Raw genomic sequence first — 20,564 nt, 5'->3', positions numbered from 1 at the left:
ACTGGTCTTCAACTCGCATAACGTTCACTACAGCCCAATATGCAGATAAATGCATATTGTCTATTTGTGTCATCTTGATTTTAGCTGTCGACTGAATCATATTCATAAGTAAACCTCTACTTACAGTTACACAGCTTTTACCATTTCCACCCGTAATGTATGCTAAGATTTGTTCTTCTAGGTGCTAAAACCTCGGAAAACCTTACTGTCCTCATCTGGCTATTTCTTCTCTGTTCCAGGCGAATGTAATCTGCATTGTATATGCAGTTAACAACAAGAATTCAATTGAAAAGGTATGAGGAAAGCATTTTTGTTGCGTTCTAGCTGGTGTTCATGATGTAGCCGACCCCTTGAATGTGCAAGTTTATATTTAAGGTGTCCAGATTCTCATTTGGAAAAGCTTTGAATGTCAAGACGTGGTTTATCTGCATATGCCAAATACCCCCCCCCCCAATTCAACATTTTCAATCTTGCAAAGTACATTACAACTGCCTTCGTGCATTGGCCTCTTCCTCCTGTCCTTACATTTAAGGAAGAGTGTGGGGGATAGAAAAAGCTAGCATTTTTGTAACCTGACTGCATGAACAATCTGCATTAGAAGGGAAGGACTCCCAACTTCCAAAACACTGAAATAATGATAAAATACACTGAAACACAAGTTTCTCTGGGTGGAGATTAACTACGTTTCTGTGCTTCTTTGAGTTTCTGGTTGTTGGGGATGCTGTTTGACTCGCTTTTCCATTCTTCTGGTGTTTCCATAGTATTAATTCTGGAAAACTTTAGTCGTATTTATCATTTCTGTCAAAATTAAATTCCAAAAATCTTACACCACCTGGCATTCCCACCGTAAATGATAATACGTACCAAATTTATTGCAACCCCTCCAGCAACTGGGCAATTTCTGACATTTCTGACATTTGCAGAGCAGTGTGATACCATCTGTATAATATCTTAAAGCATTTTCCACTTAAAAACTCGAAACTGTTTTTTAGGGTCAGGATTCCCAAATTTTATTCCAATTCTTGGGAGGAATTTGTCTTCCAGTCTTTTCAAGGGGTTCCAGTACTCATTGAATCCAGAAAGAATGTGGTAAAACATTTGTTTCGGGTTGAATGTAAATAACGGCCCAGTCTAATATTATTAATTAACACTCATTTGTTGATTTAGGTAACAAGTCGATGGATTCCTCTCATTAATGAAAGAACAGACAAAGACAGCAGGTACATAAGTTTAAAACAATGTAAATAGATTAAATGTAAATCTGAGACTGGTTTACAAGCTTTGCTGAAGCAAAAAGCGTCAGTATGAAATAAGGCCTGAACACTTACTGCTTAAACACTCATGATCTACTTTATGTGGAGTTTATACTGTATTTGTCTTTTATTATTTGGCCAATTGTTGTTATGAACGTAACATTTATAGTCTTTGGCGAGCTGCAGCGTTCTGACAATTATTTATCTAAGGGCGGTAGATGCTTCACAAAACACTATTTCTTTAAACCCAAATAGTTAAACTATTTAAATCCAAATAGTTAAACTAAAGAATAGTGTTGGAAGCTGAAATTGCAGTTGTGTTTCAGAAGAAGGTTGGTGATAAATTCACATTATCTTCTAAACATTTTTTCTTTGCTTGACTTAAATCAGGTCATATCTTAGGCAAACACTTCAGGAAGCTGTTTTTAAGTTTCCTAAAGTTTTAAAAATGACATTTCCCAATTAGCTTGTACATTATATGGAGAGACTTTGTGAATATGCTTAATACACTGGGTAATTTAGTGAATGTATAGTACATGAATTTGTACAGAGGTTACTTGAAATTTCAAGGCTGCCTTGTTTTTAATTATTGTGCACTTAGTTCATTTTTTGATACACACACCCAGCTCTTGGCTTTGAGGCCACCTGCTGTAAAGAACTTCAAAGTGAAGTCTTTTATGGCTTAGGTTTAGCAGGCATTGTCATTTTCATTGGCTAACTGGTTTGCTAGTCATAAATATTTTTCCAAGAGAAATCAGAATCTTCAATTTTGCAAATGCTTGCTCTGGAAGAAGACCCAGTTTTACTCAGACTTGTTTCATTTTTACCAAATTGAAACACAAACCTGCTTATGTAATAGTTCAGTGGACAGTCATAATGATGGTAGTATTATAAGTTCCCAATAACTGCTATTATATTTGATTGCGAAAACTTTTCTCAACTTACTTTCAGGCTGCCTCTTATACTAGTTGGGAACAAATCAGATCTGGTTGAATACAGTAGTATGGAGACGATCCTTCCCATTATGAACCAATATACAGAGATAGAAACTTGCGTAGAGGTAAACAAGCTTTTTCTTAGCATCACAGTGGCTTAATGGTTACGTTGTTAACTTTAATAAGATTTGCTCACTTTAATACAATTTTATTAAAGTGGTTTCCCGCGCTCCATAGCCAGTGCTCTCATCAAATTCTTATATTTCTGCGATTCATGTTCTTGTTAACTTCTAGTTATGTTCCAGTTGTTATAATAATCACTTAGATAACATCTGCATTCTTTATGATTTCTATTTGTGTTGTTACATTATTTAACTTTTGATAGCATTTCAGGTGAGGCTCTAACTCTTTTCAAACTGTGTGTATCAGTTTCATATGTCCCACTTCTGTTTCTCTGGGTCTCTTGCTAACGTCCTTGAAATTCTTCTGCTGCTATTGTCCTCCCAGTATAGTTCAGGGCTATACTCACATTTGACAATGCCAAAATGAAGCCTTATCTTCCTCTTTCCCACACCACTCCCCTTTCCCTGGGTGTCCTGTCACTTTTTTCTGTAAGCCGTGATAGAAGGGCCTGTGCATGACAGAACATTTACATGATGTTTAGCACATGCTAGTTTATTTCCATCAATCACTCTGGGAAATTAAGACAGTTGTGTGACTGGAGGCTTCACCAGCACTGGGCTTCGCAGTGCACCCAGGAGGCTTAAAATCAGAATTAAAGGGTTCTCTAGAATGGTACCTATGCAGGCCTGTACACAACTTCTCTCGGCTGCCCACCTCCAAAATTTGCTCCAGTGGGTTTCACGAGCAGAAATCTGCTTGTGCAACCTTGGATTCCAACCCCCCCCCCCAAAAAAAAAGTGTTTCCAAACGGGAGAAAGGGTCAGGAGATTTTGAGGACCATTTCAAAAGACCAGAGCCATCACCACCTCTGGGCCTTCATCTCAGTTTTTTTTATTGATGTGAGCTGCTTTGGGGATGATATTGGCATTAAAATAATGTTGTGTGGAATTAAAGCTGCCTTGATGCTATGTCTAGTGTCTCTGTATTCTTACAGAGTCCATTATTTATTTCAAGTATTTATAACCCACTTTTCAATGTAAACTAACATTTTAAGCTGACAGTAAAACCATAACAGCTGGTTAAGGCATCAGTAAATAAAACGGTGTAGATCAGTCAACTAACTTTAACAGCATGAAACAGCATTAGAACACACAAGATAAAACAGCAGTTAAAACCATTCAACGTAAAAAATAATCCCATCAGGACCTGAGTCAATAAAATGTAGAATATTCATTGCTTGGCCAAAGAAAACAGCCTGGTGCATATGGGCAAGGATTTCCCCCTGCTTCTCTATTAAGCTGACAAGACTCATTATTTCATTTTTTCCCTCTAGTGCTCAGCCAAGAACTTGAAGAACATATCCGAACTATTTTATTATGCGCAGAAAGCTGTTCTACATCCTACAGGACCCCTCTATTGTCCAGAGGAAAAAGAGGTATTTCACTGCTTTTGTGTTATAAAATCAGCATTGCGGGTAATATACCCTAAAGTTTGTGCACCAACACAGTCCTTTCTGTCTCCAAAAAGAGCGCTTTGGTATTTCTCAGTCATGTAAAGCTAAAAGAGCCACCTGTTGGAGTTCCCAAATCTTTGCTATCCTCTGCTTTTGTTTTGAGGCTGATACTCATTTAGTGTGAATTTGATATTGGGATAGCCTGGGTCAAGGTATTCCAGGAAGAATTGTCAGAGGAGATACAGCAGTGGAAATTGGAGAGGGCATCATAAGAGAAGAAACATTAAATATATTGGGGCTTCTGGTTGTTCTCCCAATCCAAGGGAGACCTAGGTTGCTGTGACAGCTACCCTCCCAGTTTTAGAGATTTTGTTCTACTGCCCATATTTCTGCCCAACACACTCCCCTCTTGAACGCAAGAGTGCCCCAGATTGATAGTTCTGGGAGGTTTCAGCAACCATTTTTAGGCCCGCATCCCACTCTTCCATGTCATGGTAGGTCGTGCTTGCTCGTGTGTGTGTGTGTTTTGGGCAGGATGAAGGTGGTCTGAAGGTGGAGGACAGAGCCACGACTTCGTAGGGTTTTAGACAGGCACTCAGTCTGTGGTAGATTGGCTAGAACGGCCTGCCCTCAGAGACTGATGGATCCGGCTGGTTTCCTGATGGCTCTTGGAGAGTTACATGCTGGGGCCAGTCCCATTTGAAATCGTGTTCAATCGCTGAGATGGAGGAAAGCCTGTCTAGGTGACCAACACAACTGTCCTTAAATGCCTTCTCCCCCTTGATAGAGCTTGTCTGGCTTCTTGGTTTTCTGAAGAACTAGGTCTGATGAAATGACAGTAATGGATGGTAATAATACAACAGCAGTAAATACAAATATCCATATGTTCTGGGTGTTATTTTTAGGATATCCGAATCCCTGACTAAGACATTCAACAGCTACCATTCTCAATATTCAGGTGCACCAGTGTTTCACAAATCTAAGGGCAGAATACAAACATAGAAATAAGTTTAAAATTGAAGATTGTAATTCCAAATTGGGCTTAAGTCAATTTTGACAAAAAAAAATCAGTTTTGGCCTGTAGATGTTGCTGTGAGTCCTACCAATACGGGGAGGCACTTGTATAATTTTTGGGCCTAAGTCACTGCGTTAGCAAGCCTTGAAAATTGTGTTTGCATTCAAAAAGGCCTAATCAGAAATAAATTTCTTCCAAATGGAATGTTAGTCAAAATTGACTTAAGCCCCTTTTGGAATTAAACTCTTTAATTATAAAGATTATCTGTTTTAATCCTAACAAGGCTTAACACTGCCACCATGAAAGCTCCTACTGATCTTTGTTCTTGAGTTGATGAAGAACTTGGACGAAAGGGATGGATAATGATCAGTCCTCCAGTTCTTCAGCATGTTTCTCAGTCCAAGCTTGTTACAGGCAAAACGTTCATTTACACACACAGAGAGAAAGTGCTCAAATATTTATATTTATTTGCCCAATCCTGAAGATTAATTAGTAGCTTTCCCCATCCTAAAGATGTGCTGCAAAAGACCCAAAGCAAAACAGAATGGCAGTTCCACCACTTTACAAGTCTGTATTAAGAGATCAAAAATTCAGGTTTACAATAAAGTCGGGGGGGGGGGGGGAATACTGCCTGTCTCTTGCACTGCTCTCTGTCCCAGCTCCCCTCCTTTCCTTTTCCTAGCATACACAAACAGAAAAGAAACAGGGTGTGCAGAGTTTTGTTAGAATTCTGTCCCATTTTTTTTAAAAAACAGGGTTTAGGGTTTTCCTCTTGAATAAAAAAAAAAAAGCAGGCTTGCTAGAATAAAAAGAAACTCCACTTCTCGCTTTTTTTTTTGATTTGTAGATGAAGCCTGCCTGTATAAAAGCACTAACTCGGATCTTCAGGATTTCCGATCAGGATAACGATGGCACCCTTAACGATGCAGAACTCAACTTCTTTCAGGTACCTCTCTTCTCCTTCTGTCGCCTGCTGCGTTTTATCTGTGGCTATTACCTCCGTCCTAAGGAAAGCAAACCAGCCAGATCCAGTGGTGTAATTTTAATGCATTCCTTTCCACCCCAAAGTGGAAAACATTCCCGCTCACAGGAGGCAGAATGCTTCTTGTCTGGATCCTGTCCTTTATGCTTCAGGAGGTGTTGATCCAGAGGGTCCCCCCAGCCTTACAGGAAGGCTTTTGCCAGGAGGCAGAGCAGGTCTGCGGCAGGACAGGAGAGAGGAGAAGCCTGCGGCATTTGGGATCCTGTCCGCTGCTTTCTCTTCTGGCAGAGAGAGAGAGAGAGAGATGGGGGGGGGGGGGAGACGGCGATACGATAGCAAAGAGAGGTGTCACTCTTCCATTTCCTAAGCCCGCCTCTCCAGCAAAAATTTCAGCCTGTGGGAGGGGATTGTTTAGCAGCAGCCAGATTGGGAGAAAAGCAGTACAGTGGTACCTCTGGTTAAGTACTTAATTCGTTCCGGAGGTCCGTACTTAACCTGAAACTGTTCTTAACCTGAAGCACCACTTTAGCTAAGGGGGCCTCCCGCTGCTGCCGCGCAGCCAAAGCACGATTTCTGTTCTCATCCTGAAGCAAAGTTCTTAACCCGAGGTACTATTTCTGGCTTAGCGGAGTCTGTAACCTGAAGCGTATGTAACCTGAGGTACCACTGTAGATGTGGAAAATGTAGAGTCGCACCTCGGGTGTCTGGAATGGGAGCTTTCGGGTTCTTTCGGCGTCGTTTTTGTTTCCCCCACTGCCCATATGAAGGAAAGGAGGAAATGCAGAATCTAGGGGTTTTGTATACCTGTGGTTGAGCAGGAGCCTATCCGGCAAAAACAAAAAGTAGCATCAAAGGAAGATTTCTCTCCATCTGCTTTCCCACCTATGGTATCTCTGCTTTCTACCTCTGGAAGAAAACAATTGTAAGACCATAAAAATGGTCCATCTGTAAAACGTTAATCACCCCCTTTCCCAGTACTACCGCTATCAAACTTATCGCCTCCCCCCAACTCAGATACTGTACCCCACCTTCAAATATGTTTTATCATGTTGATGTTTTATTGTGTTTTTAATATTCTATTGGGAGCCACTCAGAGTGGCTGGGGAAACCCAGCCAGATGGGTGGGGTAATAATAATAATAATAATAATAATAATAATAATAATAATAATCACCTAGAAAAATGGGGACAGCCATTCAGCACCCCAGGATTTCTGTGTTTCGGAAACAGAGCTGCACACTCTGACTTTGCTTCTGTTGCCTCTGCATGAAAATTACAAGTTTTGCCTGCCCTTAGTATTGTGTATGTTCATGCTTCCTCCCTCCTATGGAGGGGCAGGGAGAAAATAACAGGGCTCTGGGTGTGCCTAATTTGAGTGCTTTCTGCTGGGAGACAGAGACAGAGAGAGATTGACGCTGTGGGGCAGAATCCATTCACATGCAGAACTCTGAGCTCATGCACATTACCTTGGATTCAAACTACCTTCCATAGACAGAACGGCATCTTCAGTCTTTGATGGGTTTATGATGTATCCGAGGAATGCCAGCAGCAGGGGAAGGGAGAAGAGATTTTTTTTTTTTACTGATCCTCTCTAACCCTGCAACCCCACCCATACCGCCCTGGAGGATTGGGGGGGGGACCCCCTTGGAACTGTGTGGGAGGCCATGCTGGTAGGATAGTGAACTGGCAAGTCTTTTCCCTCTCTGCCAGCAGGAGCATCCCTTGAACAGAACTGCCTTTAGGAATGGAGTCTGGATCCAGCCCAATAAGCTATTTTATCTTGTGAATTGCTCTGAGACCCGCAGGTATAGGGCGGTAATTAAATTATAAATATATAGATAGATAGTTCACGTGGTCATCGAATGAAATTTTATTTGCCCCCAAGCCGCTGCTTAACTACAAGACTGGCTTAGAAACTGTGATCTTGTTTCTGAGCCTGTAGCCATTGTTGGCACTATGCATTCAAACACCTTCTTCTACTGCAGGATCTGGTAGCTTGCTTGTTGGTATGAAAGTTAGGATTCTAATATGAGATCATGGGCTGTAGTGAAATGTTCCAGGCCACTGAATGTATATTACCAAGCCTTGGTTTGAAATAGTTCTAATATTCCTCCTCCTTCTTTTTAGCGAATTTGTTTTAATACACCGTTGGCACCTCAAGCACTGGAAGACGTAAAGAATGTAGTCCGGAAAAATCTAAGCGATGGAGTTGCAGATAATGGATTAACATTAAAGGGTAAATACTACATGTTTCTTCCTTGAAATATGAAGATGGGATGGACCCTGAAGATGACACAAAGATAACGACAAGAATGCAGTACTTAACCTCTTGCTATTTTTGAAGCCACACACGACTGCATGTTTTTAAGTGTTAATGCACCGAAGTGTAGTACCCATTATGTTATGGATATATTGAATTGTAGATAATGGGCTTGTCCACAGAACCTGTCACTCCAAAATGGCAGCGTCTTAAATTAGCTCCATCTGTGCATTTCTCTGCCTTTCTGGATATTTTCAAGGTTGAGATAAACATGCAAGCAAAAGTACATAGAGCACTTTCTTTAATTTTAGACCCCTCCCAAATTCACTATATTACCTGCCACCAAGAGGTGAGCTGGAAGAATCGCAATTACTATTTTCTTGGAGGTGGAAGCAGTTTTCAGTGTGCTGTCACTACAGCTGCGACTTGGAAAACTGCAAGCTTAACGCAACAGTTTTTACAGGAGATTCTTGGGTAACATTTTTTTGGGGGTAGGAGATTTTACTCAGAAGATTATTTGCTCACTCCAAGTGAGTGAGTTTGCTCACCCTCTGTTAACATCTAAAAATCCCAACACCTGTCATTTAAATGTGGCCAAGATTAGTAATTTAAGAACGTTCTTTTTTCCAGGTTTTCTTTTTCTACACACACTATTTATTCAGCGAGGGAGGCATGAAACAACCTGGACAGTATTGCGACGTTTTGGATATGATGATGACCTTGAGCTGACACCAGAGTATTTATTTCCTTTGTAGGTATCAGTAGGTTTTTTGTTTTTTTAAAAAGTCTAAATGCAAATAATTGTTATACATTTGAAAGGTAGGTTCCTTAATCCAATGCAACATCTTCATACTTAAATATCTTATGTGTGTATGCATATGTTGGATAGAACTACATTCATATTGTTTCCCTCGTGCCCTGTCTGCTTGTGGACATCTCGCAGACACTTTTGTAATAATAATAAAAATGTTTCTTGCTATCTAACCAGATTAAAAATACCTCCGGACTGCACAACAGAGTTGAATCACCATGCCTATTTGTTCCTCCAAAGCATTTTTGATAAGCATGATTTGGTAAGCTTTTAATCTGACTTGGGCTGTTTTTGTAAGGAATATTCATTGCATCCTTCTAGCAATGGCTCTACTGTTGAAAGTATTGGGTGGGTGGGCAGTGGGGAGAACACTCTGAGACCCATAGAAATCTCCTTTACCCTAGGCAATAAATCAAAAGTGTTTATTTCAAGGGCTCACAGGTCAAGTGACTGTGTTACATAACGGGTGTTTCCCTGTCCAGGAGGTTCATGATCTAAGCCAATAGAGGCGAGGCTTAAAGATTTATGGAAAAGCAAGGGCATTATGGGGAGTTATTCGACTGGCTTAGTTAATTATTTTCTGCTTTTCGTGATTACCATTCACTTCTGTTCTTCTGTACATTGCTTGCAAGCCCATATTTGTTTCTTAAACAGAACACATCTTTGTAAATAATGAATAAATAAAAAGCACCAGCGTTTCCTAAATCTGTTTTCAGGACCGAGATTGTGCTTTGTCTCCTGATGAACTCAAGGATTTGTTCAAAATCTTCCCTTATATGCCGTGGGGACCAGATGTCAACAGCACCGTTTGTACAAACGAAAGGGGGTGGATAACGTATCAGGGATTTCTCTCTCAGTGGACGTAAGTGTGACACTTAAACTGTGAAACTTCTGTATTTATTTTGCTTTTTGAAAGGGCTGCCAGAGTTTGAGGGGTGGGCAAGGAATGACTCCTCATAATCGATCCAACCAGTTTAGCTTTAAGGGCACAAAGTGATTTGACAAAGTCCCTTCTGGGTTTGAAAGGGTCATAGCTAATTTGTACAATCATCAGAAGCGGCTGGTAATGTTTTTCCTGCTTCCTGCTGCAGGTAACAATCTCAGGTGACTGAAGGCTCCCCTACCTCCTAAAAAACCCCAACCTATACAGTGGTACCTTGGTTCTCAAACTTAATCCGTTCCGGAAGTCTGTTCCAAAACCAAAGCGTTCCCAAACCAAGGTGCACTTTCCCATAGATAGTAATGCAAAATGGATTAATCTGTTCCAGACTTTTAAAAACAACCCCTAAAACAGCCATTTGACATGAATTTTACTATCCAAGGAGACCATTGATCCATAAAATGAAAGCAATAAATAATGTACTGCAGTCACACAATCAATCAATCAATCAGTAGCTGAACTGGGTTCCACACAGTCACAAAAACAAAACAAAAAGAACCGCAAAAATGCGAAATAAATAGCAAAAATGGGCAGACCTCAGCATAACACACAAAACGGAGCACGTTCGGCTTCCAAAAAATATTTGTAAACCGAAACACTTACTTCTGGGTTTGCAGTGTTTGGGTTCCAAGGTGTTTGAGTACCAAGGCGTTTGAGAACCAAGGTACCACTGTACACTGACAACAAGCGCATTTGGAAGAAAGGGGTAGGATTTCAGTCTAGCCTAACATGTTATTTTTCTATCTGTAGGGAGCTTTTTGGTAGGTTGTGTGGAGCTTGTAGCTCTAAGTCTGCAGTCCGTGAAAAGCTTTGCCAGTTGATTCTGCCATAGCTGAAAGCTAGCAAGTCTCCCAGAAAATGCCTTCTGAGTTTGCTTGCTAAAACTTCTTGTAACGGCAGCTTGACCAGGAGACACTTAATTACTGTTGAAGCACGTGAACGCAAGCAGGTACTCGCTTGGCGTTAAATAAGGATCAGGCAGACGCAGCAATGGAGAATAAGGAGGTGAAGTTTATTGCCAGGCAATAAGGACCCAGTTTGGAATCTCTTCCAAAAGGAACTGGGACCCCGATTGACAGAAATCCAGAGGTCTTTATACCTGAGCAGATCACAGCAAATCATAGATCATGAGACAACCATGAGGCAGTCACGATATTGTCAGTGAAAATTAGCCAATTAGCAAGCTTCTTGCCACGCTTCCAGCTCCTGGTCAAGCACTGGTCAAGCACTGAGTTCTAGTTCTGCTTTCCGTTGCTTGCAGTGACGCTCTGTCTAACCTCTCCCCTAGTTATGACAGGACAGGGAGTTTGGAGATTTTGTGGTTTTGCTCTTCCTGTTCTGTGGATTAATTTAGCCTTTATCTGAGGGGATTTTGTACCAGAATCTCTGATTCACGTCTTCCGCTTGTCCAGGGTAATCGGATGTTTGTAGGGGAAAGGTCGGCTCCTAATTTGCTGTTCCAAGCAGTTTGCAGTTAGCTAAGGCACAGCTTCCCTTTGATTTAAAATGGATTATAAAATACTGTAAGCCCTGATTATGTGTGAGCATATATGAATATATTGATTACTGATAACTGATTATATGGATAGCATAGGGGTAGCCCTTCTTCCTTGCCTCACTGTGACTAGAAGCGGTATGGAATGGCTTTGCTTTCTGCAGACAGAATGAATGCCCTTCTGTCCTTCCTTTCCATTCCCTGTTTTTTGACAACTCCTTGCCTTTTTGAGATAATGCATGTGAAAAGATAATTTTTTCAATTACGTTGGTTTCTTTACAAGTCTTTGTAAATGTATAGGCTTACTTCATCTTTACATACAAAAATTGAAGTGCCTTATATTGGAATTCTAGACTCAGAGGAATTTAGACAACTTAGAAAATTAATTTTTTTGTTCTCTCCGTCAGACTAACTACGTATTTGGATGTACAGCGCTGCCTGGAATATTTGGGCTACTTAGGATATTCAATATTGACTGAACAGGAATCGCAGGCATCAGCAATTACAGGTAACAGCCTACAGTGCTGCGCTGTATTTTGGAAGGATTTTAGAAAACAATTTTTTCACTGCTTAGTTTCCTTTTCCCTTTCAATTGAGGATGTGCAACATCAAAGGGCAGAGTGGCAAGCCGTGAAGTGATATACATGACACAAAAGGAGGGGAGAGGCATCTACCTGTCCAGTAATGTGTAGTTCAAAAAACATATGATTTTGTCCCATTCATCTTCTCCCCATCCCACCAAATCCACTTCATTGGCTACCATTTCTGGAGTGTTGAGTAAATAATGGTGCCAGTAATGCTGCATCAAAGTTTTTTCAGTTTGTTCTTCAGGAGACTTTGTTCAGCACCACCCATGAACCCCTCTGTCAAGTGGGGGCTAGAGAGGAAGGTCGCTGGAACAGAGTAACCAGGGTCAGCAAACTTTTTCATCAGGGGGCTGGTCCACTGTCCCTCAGACCTTGGGGGGGAGGGACTATATTTTTGGGGGGGAAATGAATGAATTCCTATGCCCCCCCCCACAAATAACCTAGAGATGCATTTTAAATAAAAGCACACATTCTGTTCATGTAAAAACACCAGGTAGGCCCCACAAATAACCCAGAGGTGCATTTTAAATCAAAGGACACATTTTACTCATGTAAAAACATGCTGATTCCTGGACCGTCCACGGGCCGGATTTAGAAGTCGATTGGGCCAGATCCGCCCCCCGGGCCTTAGTTTGCCTATCCATGGAATAGAGAATTCTGCACAAAAAATGTTGGATAGTTGGCTAGTGAGCCAAGAGGGGCAAAGTGTTGCCAGGTCTAGAGCCTAAGATGGCCACTTGCCTTTAAGGGATATTTCTGCCAGTTGTTGCTTTGACCATGGCAGCAACATTGTGACTGTATTAAAAGTTAGCAGTGAGCAAAGAGGTAGTGGACTGGGTATTGAATTTTGCATATCAGCTAGCTAATCATAGAACTGCAGAGTTGGAAGGGACCCTGAGGATCATGTAGTCCAACCCCTGCAATGAAGGAAAAAGCAACTGTCCCATGCGAGGATCACCATCCATTCTTCTCCCCTGTTGCTAGCTAGACCCATCCAGGGGACCTTCAGGGTATTGATGGTCCTGTGTCCATATAATAAATGATCGATTGTACTTTTACAGTAGAGTATTTGGACAAATGTTTCCACTGTCACTTTAAAGCCCAAGGACAGCAGGCTCCAGGAAGTTAGCTGGGAAGTTCTGAAGAATTTAATTTAATCTCTTCTTAAGATTGTTACCTAGGAAATATTTGGTTATAATCCAGTTGGCTGCCAACTCTGTAACTATATAGGTAAAGGTAAAGCTAAATGACCCCTGGACGGTTAAGTCCAGTCAAAGGCAACTATGGGGTTGCGGTGCTCATCTCGCTTTCAGGTCGAGGGAGCCGGCATTTGCCCACAGACAGCTTTCTGGCTCCCTTTGCAGAAGTGAAACTGATCCAATGGAAGGAGGGGAAGAGACTTTTTTTGCCATTTCCCTCCTGCACCCCCCCCAGTGCTATTTCTCACACTGTTCTTGACCTCCCCCATCCTCCAGATTTCCATGGAGCATCCGGTTAGCTAAGTTCTCTGGATCCCAAACTCTTGATTCTTTTATGGTTGTGCACGTTGTTACAAAGCATAGTATTCCTGTGTCTGTAATATGTACATCTGTGTGAAATCTTCTCTCTCCCCCCCCCCTTTTAAAAGTAACTAGAGATAAAAAGATTGACCTGCAGAAAAAACAGACTCAGAGGAACGTGTTCAGGTGCAATCTAATTGGGTTGAAAGGCTCTGGAAAAAGTGGAGTCCTCCAGGCATTGCTTGGAAGAAACCTAATGGTAAGAATTCTTCTGTTCTTTATTAACAGGTGGTAGCCTGTGACACTAAAACAGTACAGTCATACCTCGGGTTACAGACGCTTCAGGTTGCGTTTTTTCAGGTTATGGACCGCCGAAACCCGGAAGTACCGAAATGGGTTACTTCCGGGTTTCGGCGGTCGCGCATGCGCAGAAGCGCTAAATCGCAACATGCGCAGACGCGTCACTGCGGGTTGCAAACATGCATCCCACACGGATCACGTTCGCAACGCGAGTGTCCACTGTATTGTGGTTAGGCAGTAACTGCTGCCTTGCAGTTAAACCAGAGCCTGCAATAAACCCAGATGCCAACTTTGCTTCCACATACACCCGGACAACACCATTACTGGCCCCAACAACATCACACATACCATCTCGGGACTATTTAATTGCTCATCGTCTAACATTGTGTATGCCATCAAATGCCAACAGTGTCCTTCAGCTCTCTATATTGGACAAACAGGCCAAACCTTACGCCAAAGAATAAACGGACATAAATCTGACATCAAGAATCACAAAACAGAGAAACCAGTAGGAGAACACTTCAATCTCCCAGGACATTCTATACAAGATCTCAAAGTAGCTGTTTTACTACAAAGGAATTTCAGAAATAGACTGGAAAGAGAAGCTGCTGAATTGCAACTCATTACCAAACTTAAAACCATGGAGAGACCTGGTCTGAACAAAGACATTGGATTCTTATCTCATTATACATGACTAAGCCATTTCTCACCTTCTCACCCCTTGCCTTTTCCTGTAAGACCTATTACAGTCGTTTAGAGTCGTCAACAGGCTCATCTCAGCTATCTGCCAATCTCCCATTCCCACCACCCTTCTGAGTAATACCCTTCCCCACCTTCTCACTATATAGAAGGGTCTGGCAACTTCTGTATCTGAAGAAGTGTGCATGCACACGAAAGCTCATACCAAGAACTAACTTAGTTGGTCTTTAAGGTGCTACTGGAAGGAATTTTTTTTATGCTGCCTTGCAAACATACTTGCAAACTAAACTCTTTTCACAATCTATCCCTTCTTTTGCTGCTTCTCTTTCATTCGCCCCCTGTTTGTCTGCTCCCTCTTTCTGAGGTGATGGAGAACTGGTCAGTATTGAAGCTGTTTCTCAAAGGCTAGAAGAAGTGTCTAGGGTACTTCCACAGGACTTATTCTCTGGGTTTGGATTATGGCCAAGAGAGAAAGCGACAAATTTTCTCTAGAGTGCTCCATCTGGACCAGAGAAGGAGCACTGCAGAGCTGCTGCTGCAGTGTGTGTTTGTCAGAGTTCCCGCAATATCTTCTGAGAGAATCCCAGAGTCCGCCAAGCACTTCTGAGAGCTTGAAAGCTCTTTCCACACCAGGAAAACGCAGCGCAAAAGGAGCGTTTAAACTCTCTTGCCTTGCATGCAGTTGATTTGCGGGATTTCAACTGGCCGGCTTTCAGCCACGTAAGGTTGAAATTGCGCAAGTTAATTGCGCACAAAATGAGATTGTACTAATTTTTTAACACAGTTTTCATCGGAGAGACTCCTGATTTATCGTTCGGCAAATTAGGATTTGTTCTTTTCTGATTAAGCGTAAATTAGTTTGTTCATGAAAGAAGCATTTGCTTTTAAAATAATGGAATTCTTTTGTGCTTTCAGAGACAGAAGCATATACGTCCAGAGCACAAATCTTATTATGCAATTAATACAGTCTATGTGTATGGACAAGAAAAATATTTACTGGTAAGACTATATCATTATATTGGCATGTGTATATGAAGCATTATTCTTTCATGCCTCTTTTCAGAGTACCAGTGGAATTGTATAAAAGTTTTGCAATCCATTTAGTATACAAAAAAAAGTGCAGTGTTTACTTCTGACACCATACAAATGCATCAATTGTGAAACATCTTGCTATTTAGAAATTGAAAGCTGAAACTGCTTTCTTTCATGAGACTTTGTATTTCATGCACTGATTTTTTGCTTTGCCTGGTTTGGGCTTTGATTTGTAATACAGTATTTCACAGGTGAAACTGTATCTATAATGGGGCTGCCATAGTCCAGAATTTCCGGAAATCAGAAAAAAATGTTCAGGAAAGCCCGGACGTATGGCAGTGTTGGAAGTGTTGGTTTGGCGAATTTCCTATTAAAAAAACACCTTTTGTGTTGGGATTTTTACTTTTTGAAATATGGCAACCCTAAATTCTACATTATGCTAAACTGATTTATGGTGGTGAAATCTTCAGGCACAGATGTATTAAGGCTGGGTCATATTGTGCATTCACTATCCCTGCTTCTTTAGCAACTGCACCTATTTTTCCACTGCCACATGCCTTCCTTTATACAGCAACCTTAAGGGCTATCAAGTACACACACAGTTCCTTTCTGCCACCTAACCCTTAACTGCTGAAGCATTTGCCTGCTGCCTTAGGATTGGATAGGCTATGAAGAAATGGTTGAACAATGATATGCTGCTGTCAGATGGCAAGTGTGGCTGCTCACGAGTAACCAGGCAGGATTCCGACCTGTCTTTTACAGGTTTTATTTAGGTGCAAACTATTTACAGTGCAGAACCCCAAAGTTCATGTCTGCCTCAGTCGCTAACAGAATCCGGGAGTGCCTGTTTCCAGGACCTCCTCCAGCATAAAAGCCTCGTTAGGCTTGCCTCTTCCTTCCCCCTTTGCTCTTTAGACTTCTGCGCAGGGTGGGTGACGGAGGGGGCATGCATCCTTCCTGGCCGGCTTTGCCAGAAGTGGTGCTGAGGCTCCCACCAGCATCCTCTGGTCCTTTCACCTCTTCCCCACTGGAGGTGGGGTTTTCCTCATCACTGGAAGAGGAACTGCTTCGCAAGATTTCCGGAGGCTCCCTGTAACACAACTGCCCCTCTGTTTCCCGCCCCTATTCTGATAGCAGTTCCCTGACATCCACATTTAAAGTGGTTTTGGGACAATGAAATGCATGGCACGTGACTTTTGATCTACCAGGATGTGTAAGTACAGGCAGTTATATGCCAGCAAGTCTGCATCTTACACAGTATTCCGAATAGCGATGTGTGCAGACATATCCCATAGGTCATTTGCAATGGTAACTCTTGATTTGTGGCTTCTTTATGCAGCATGTATGTATGTATGTATGTCCTGTTGAATTCATAGGAGAAGATCACTGACTGCATTTAAAATACACACATATATGCACACAGACACATTCACTCCAAGAACTCTTCCTCTCCTACTAAGAGTGGCCGATCTCTATAAGTAGATGCTGTCTACATCCATGTTACAGTGGTGCCTCGCAAGACGGAAAACTCGCAAAACGAAAGGGTTTTCTGTTTTTTGAGCTGCTTCGCAAGACGATTTTCCCTATGGGCTTGCTTTGCAAGACGGAAACGTCTTGCAAGTTTGTTTCCTTTTTCTTAACACCGTTAATACAGTTGCGACTTGACTTCGAGGAGCAACTCATAGCACGCCGTGTGGTAGCCCTTTTTGAGGTTTTTGAAGACTTTGGTGATTTTTGAAGCTTTTCCAAAACACCGTGCTTCGCAAGACGAAAAAAATCGCAAGACAACAAAACTCGCGGAACGAATTAATTTCGTCTTGCGAGGCACCACTGTAGTTGCATTTGGGTACATTTGAAAGAAAAACGGGGGGGACCTGAATGTGAAAGCAAAGAAGTATGCTTGATGCTTGCAAAGTATATTTCATAATCTTTTATCTCTCCCCCCCTTAGTTGCATAACATTTGTGAATCTGACTTCTTATGTGATTCTGAAATCATGTGTGATGCTGTATGCCTAGTTTATGATGTCAGCAACCCCAAATCCTTTGAATACTGTGCCAGGATTTTTAAGGTTTGTATGTTTTACGTGTCTCTTCTAAGAGTTACAAAAAATCTAGAAAATAAATGCACACACACAAAAAAATACGTATCTTTTAGCAGTATAGCAAATAAATGTTGCAGAAACATGCAGGTATTGTAAATAATACGTCAAATGCATTTGACTCAAGATAGTTTGTCTCCGCCCCCTGCCCTCTAATCTCTCTATCCTATGTTACAAGAGGGAGGGGAATCATAACCTGAACTCCATGGAAGAAGGGGAGTATAAACAGGTTACTATCATCAGGGATGTATTGGCAGGAGATTTGGACTAGATGGCTTTTTGAGGTACCTGTGATTCTCACCTGTACTTGGCAAAGGGAAGTTGATAGGTTTCCTCTTAAGGCTGCTTCACATGCAACAGGATTCTTACAGAAATAACGTCTACATTGAAATTTGCAATAATTGTGCATGTGCACACATTCTGTGTGATTCTCCTTCACTTGCGTGGATGCTCTGGGAAGCTTTTATTGACTGCACCTTCTTAGCAAATGTATACACACTGATTTATAGTGTTCAGGATAATTCCATATGGAGTCTAATTTGGTACTTTATTTTGCGAGGGAAGCATTTATCATAAAAGTAAAGAGATTTCAGGCATCGTTCACAATATTTCCCCAACAAATAGTTTCTTGTGTAACTTCAAACATTTCAGAATATCAAAGATTTCACCAAATTCGATTCAGATAACAACTTCAGATTAAAAAGAATCATATACCTCAATGTGGCATTTTCAGCATAGCTGCTCCCAAAAACTATCTTCATTGGAGAAATGCTATGGAGTCTAATATACAGTCGTACCTTGGCTCCTGAACGCCACAAACCCGGAAGTGACTGTTCCGGTTTGCGAACTATTTTTGGAAGTCGAACGTTTGACGGGGCTTCCACAGCTTCTGATTGGCTGCAGGAGCTTTCTGCAGCCAATCAGAAGCCGCACTTTGGTTTCCGAACATTTTGGAAGTCAAACGGACTTCCGGAATGGATTCCATTTGACTTCCAAGGTATGACTGTACTAAATTTTTAATTTTTTAAAAAAAATTTGCTGGATCAGTCTCAATTTCATATCTAAAGAAGCAGTACGTATAGATTATTTTCATTCCTTAGGCTGAATGATGCATTCTAGTCCACACTTCTCTAAGTTTCCGAACTTCTATGTCACATTAAGCATTTGTATGCAACAGTTTTGGGTTTAACTCTCTGCAAGAATCCAAAAACAGTCTTGCTTTGTGATTGCGGGACATGGATTGTGAGATTATTGTTTGAGGAAAAGCTTATAGAAAGCCCTTTTGGATTTGCATAAGGACAGTCCGTGTGAATAAGTAGATTCTATGAATTTTCCCCATTTGTATATATTTTCTATTTTGTGTCTGTTTGTGTTTTGCTTTGTTTTTTATTTAAATATTTAGCAACACTTCATGGACAGCAGGATACCTTGCTTAGTGATAGCTGCCAAGTCAGACCTTCATGAAGTTAGACAAGAGTACAGCATTTCCCCGGCCGAATTCTGCAAAAAACACAAAATGCCTCCACCACAAGCCTTTTCTTGTAACACGGTTGATGCACCGAGTAAGGACATCTTTGTTAAGTTGACAACGATGGCCATGTATCCGTAAGTACTCAAAGAACCCCAGTATTCATAACTGCATGGATCATGACAACTTTGCATGTTGTTGTTGTTGATGTTGCCATAAGGATGGAACTCTGTGCCTCACTGAAATATGTGTTTAGCAACAGAGGGAGATGTTGGTGATGCAACTTAAACAAAGAATTTTAACGCTGAATTGGCCAATAAATGCAAGTAATCTAAATTAACTGCAAAAAGCTCCTGCGTACCAACTGTTGCACGTAATGTGATTTTGAGACGTTTGTCTGAATACATTGCAGAATCGCATCTAGCTTAAAGACATTGGGTTCTATTCTCTCCATAAATGCATGCACTGCCTTGCTCATTGTCATTACTCATTCATTAACGAAGAGTTTTGAGCATGTCCCAAGGAGACTGGACCCTCGTTTACTGGGAACCAAATCAAATCAAAACTTTACCGCGGTCTAAAGACCCACCAAACAATTTCAAAACTAGATACAGTTAAAACGACCAGACAGACAGATGGAAGAAATCAAGGCAGTCATTTTGTTTTATCTAGGGCATAATGATCTTCGTTTCTTATAACCTCCGAAAGAAACTTTGCCACGGCCAGTGTAATATCATTTGACCTGTCTTCTAAAAGATATTTAATGTGGGAGGCTTCGGATTTTCCCGGCTAATTTGCCAGTAAGGGTTTGATCAGTTGATCCCTTGCTTGCTCATATTGCCCACAATGCAGTAGGATATTCTTCATGCAATCGACCTCCTGGGAACATAAACAAAGCCTATTTTGATAGGGGATGCCTCTCAGTCTGCCATTTAGAACTTCCGAGGGAAATACATTTAGTCTGGCTTTGGTAAATAAACGCTGATAGGTAGGTACAGACAAATTCCTAAGGTATGAGGATACAGTGGTGCCCCACAAGACGAACGCTTCGCAAGACAGAAAACTCGCTAGACGAAAGAGTTTTCCGTTTTGGAGGTGCTTCACAAAACGAATCTCCTATGGGCTTGCTTTGCAAGACGAAAATGTCTTGCGAGTTCCTGCGGGTTTTTTCCCCTCCCCCCTTTTTTCTAAGCCGCTTAACAGCTGATCCGATAAGCTGATAAGCCGCTAAAAGCCGCTAATAGCGCTAATCCGCTAATCTGTCAATGGGCTTGCTTCGCAAGACGAAAAAACCGCTAGACGAAGAGAATCACAGAACGGATTCTTTTCGTCTTGCGAGGCACCACTGTATCTGAAAGTCGTACCAGTATTGGATTCCAGCTGAGACCAGGCTACAAATTACATAAGATGGGGATCGCAGGTCGCTATGTGAGATGTCCCAAAGCCTTTGCCTCAGGGATTCAAGGGCAGTGTTACTGGGAACCAAAACAGGTATATTTACATGGGGGGGGGGAACAAAACACAAGGCTTCAGGTAAAACATTAGTATTTGCTTTTTGGAAGTCCCCAACACTGTATATTTTCACAGATGAAGAAGAGCCCAACCTCAATATA

General features: G+C 41.5%; 1 protein-coding gene across 4 annotated transcripts in view; it reads left to right on the top strand.

Annotated features, from left to right (window-relative positions):
• Positions 1–20,564, top strand: part of RHOT1 (ras homolog family member T1) — a 56,621-nt gene that overhangs the window by 17,102 nt on the left and 18,955 nt on the right. For all 4 annotated transcript variants that reach the window (XM_081181342.1, XM_081181343.1, XM_081181345.1 and 1 more), the window contains exons 5-18: positions 240–293; positions 1,168–1,220; positions 2,205–2,313; positions 3,645–3,746; positions 5,627–5,725; positions 7,888–7,996; positions 8,651–8,771; positions 9,009–9,093; positions 9,548–9,693; positions 11,674–11,774; positions 13,481–13,611; positions 15,267–15,350; positions 17,334–17,453; positions 18,886–19,088. In XM_081181342.1, the coding sequence (XP_081037468.1) occupies positions 240–293; positions 1,168–1,220; positions 2,205–2,313; positions 3,645–3,746; positions 5,627–5,725; positions 7,888–7,996; positions 8,651–8,771; positions 9,009–9,093; positions 9,548–9,693; positions 11,674–11,774; positions 13,481–13,611; positions 15,267–15,350; positions 17,334–17,453; positions 18,886–19,088 (1,517 nt within the window). The remainder of the gene's footprint in view (positions 1–239; positions 294–1,167; positions 1,221–2,204; positions 2,314–3,644; positions 3,747–5,626; positions 5,726–7,887; positions 7,997–8,650; positions 8,772–9,008; positions 9,094–9,547; positions 9,694–11,673; positions 11,775–13,480; positions 13,612–15,266; positions 15,351–17,333; positions 17,454–18,885; positions 19,089–20,564) is intronic.

Source organism: Podarcis bocagei, assembly GCF_964188305.1.
Source record: "Podarcis bocagei genome assembly, chromosome: 2".
Taxonomy (NCBI): Eukaryota; Metazoa; Chordata; class Lepidosauria; order Squamata; family Lacertidae; genus Podarcis; species Podarcis bocagei.
The sequence above is the reverse complement of the archived record's forward strand: the minus strand, read 5'-3'. Positions and strand labels throughout refer to the sequence as shown.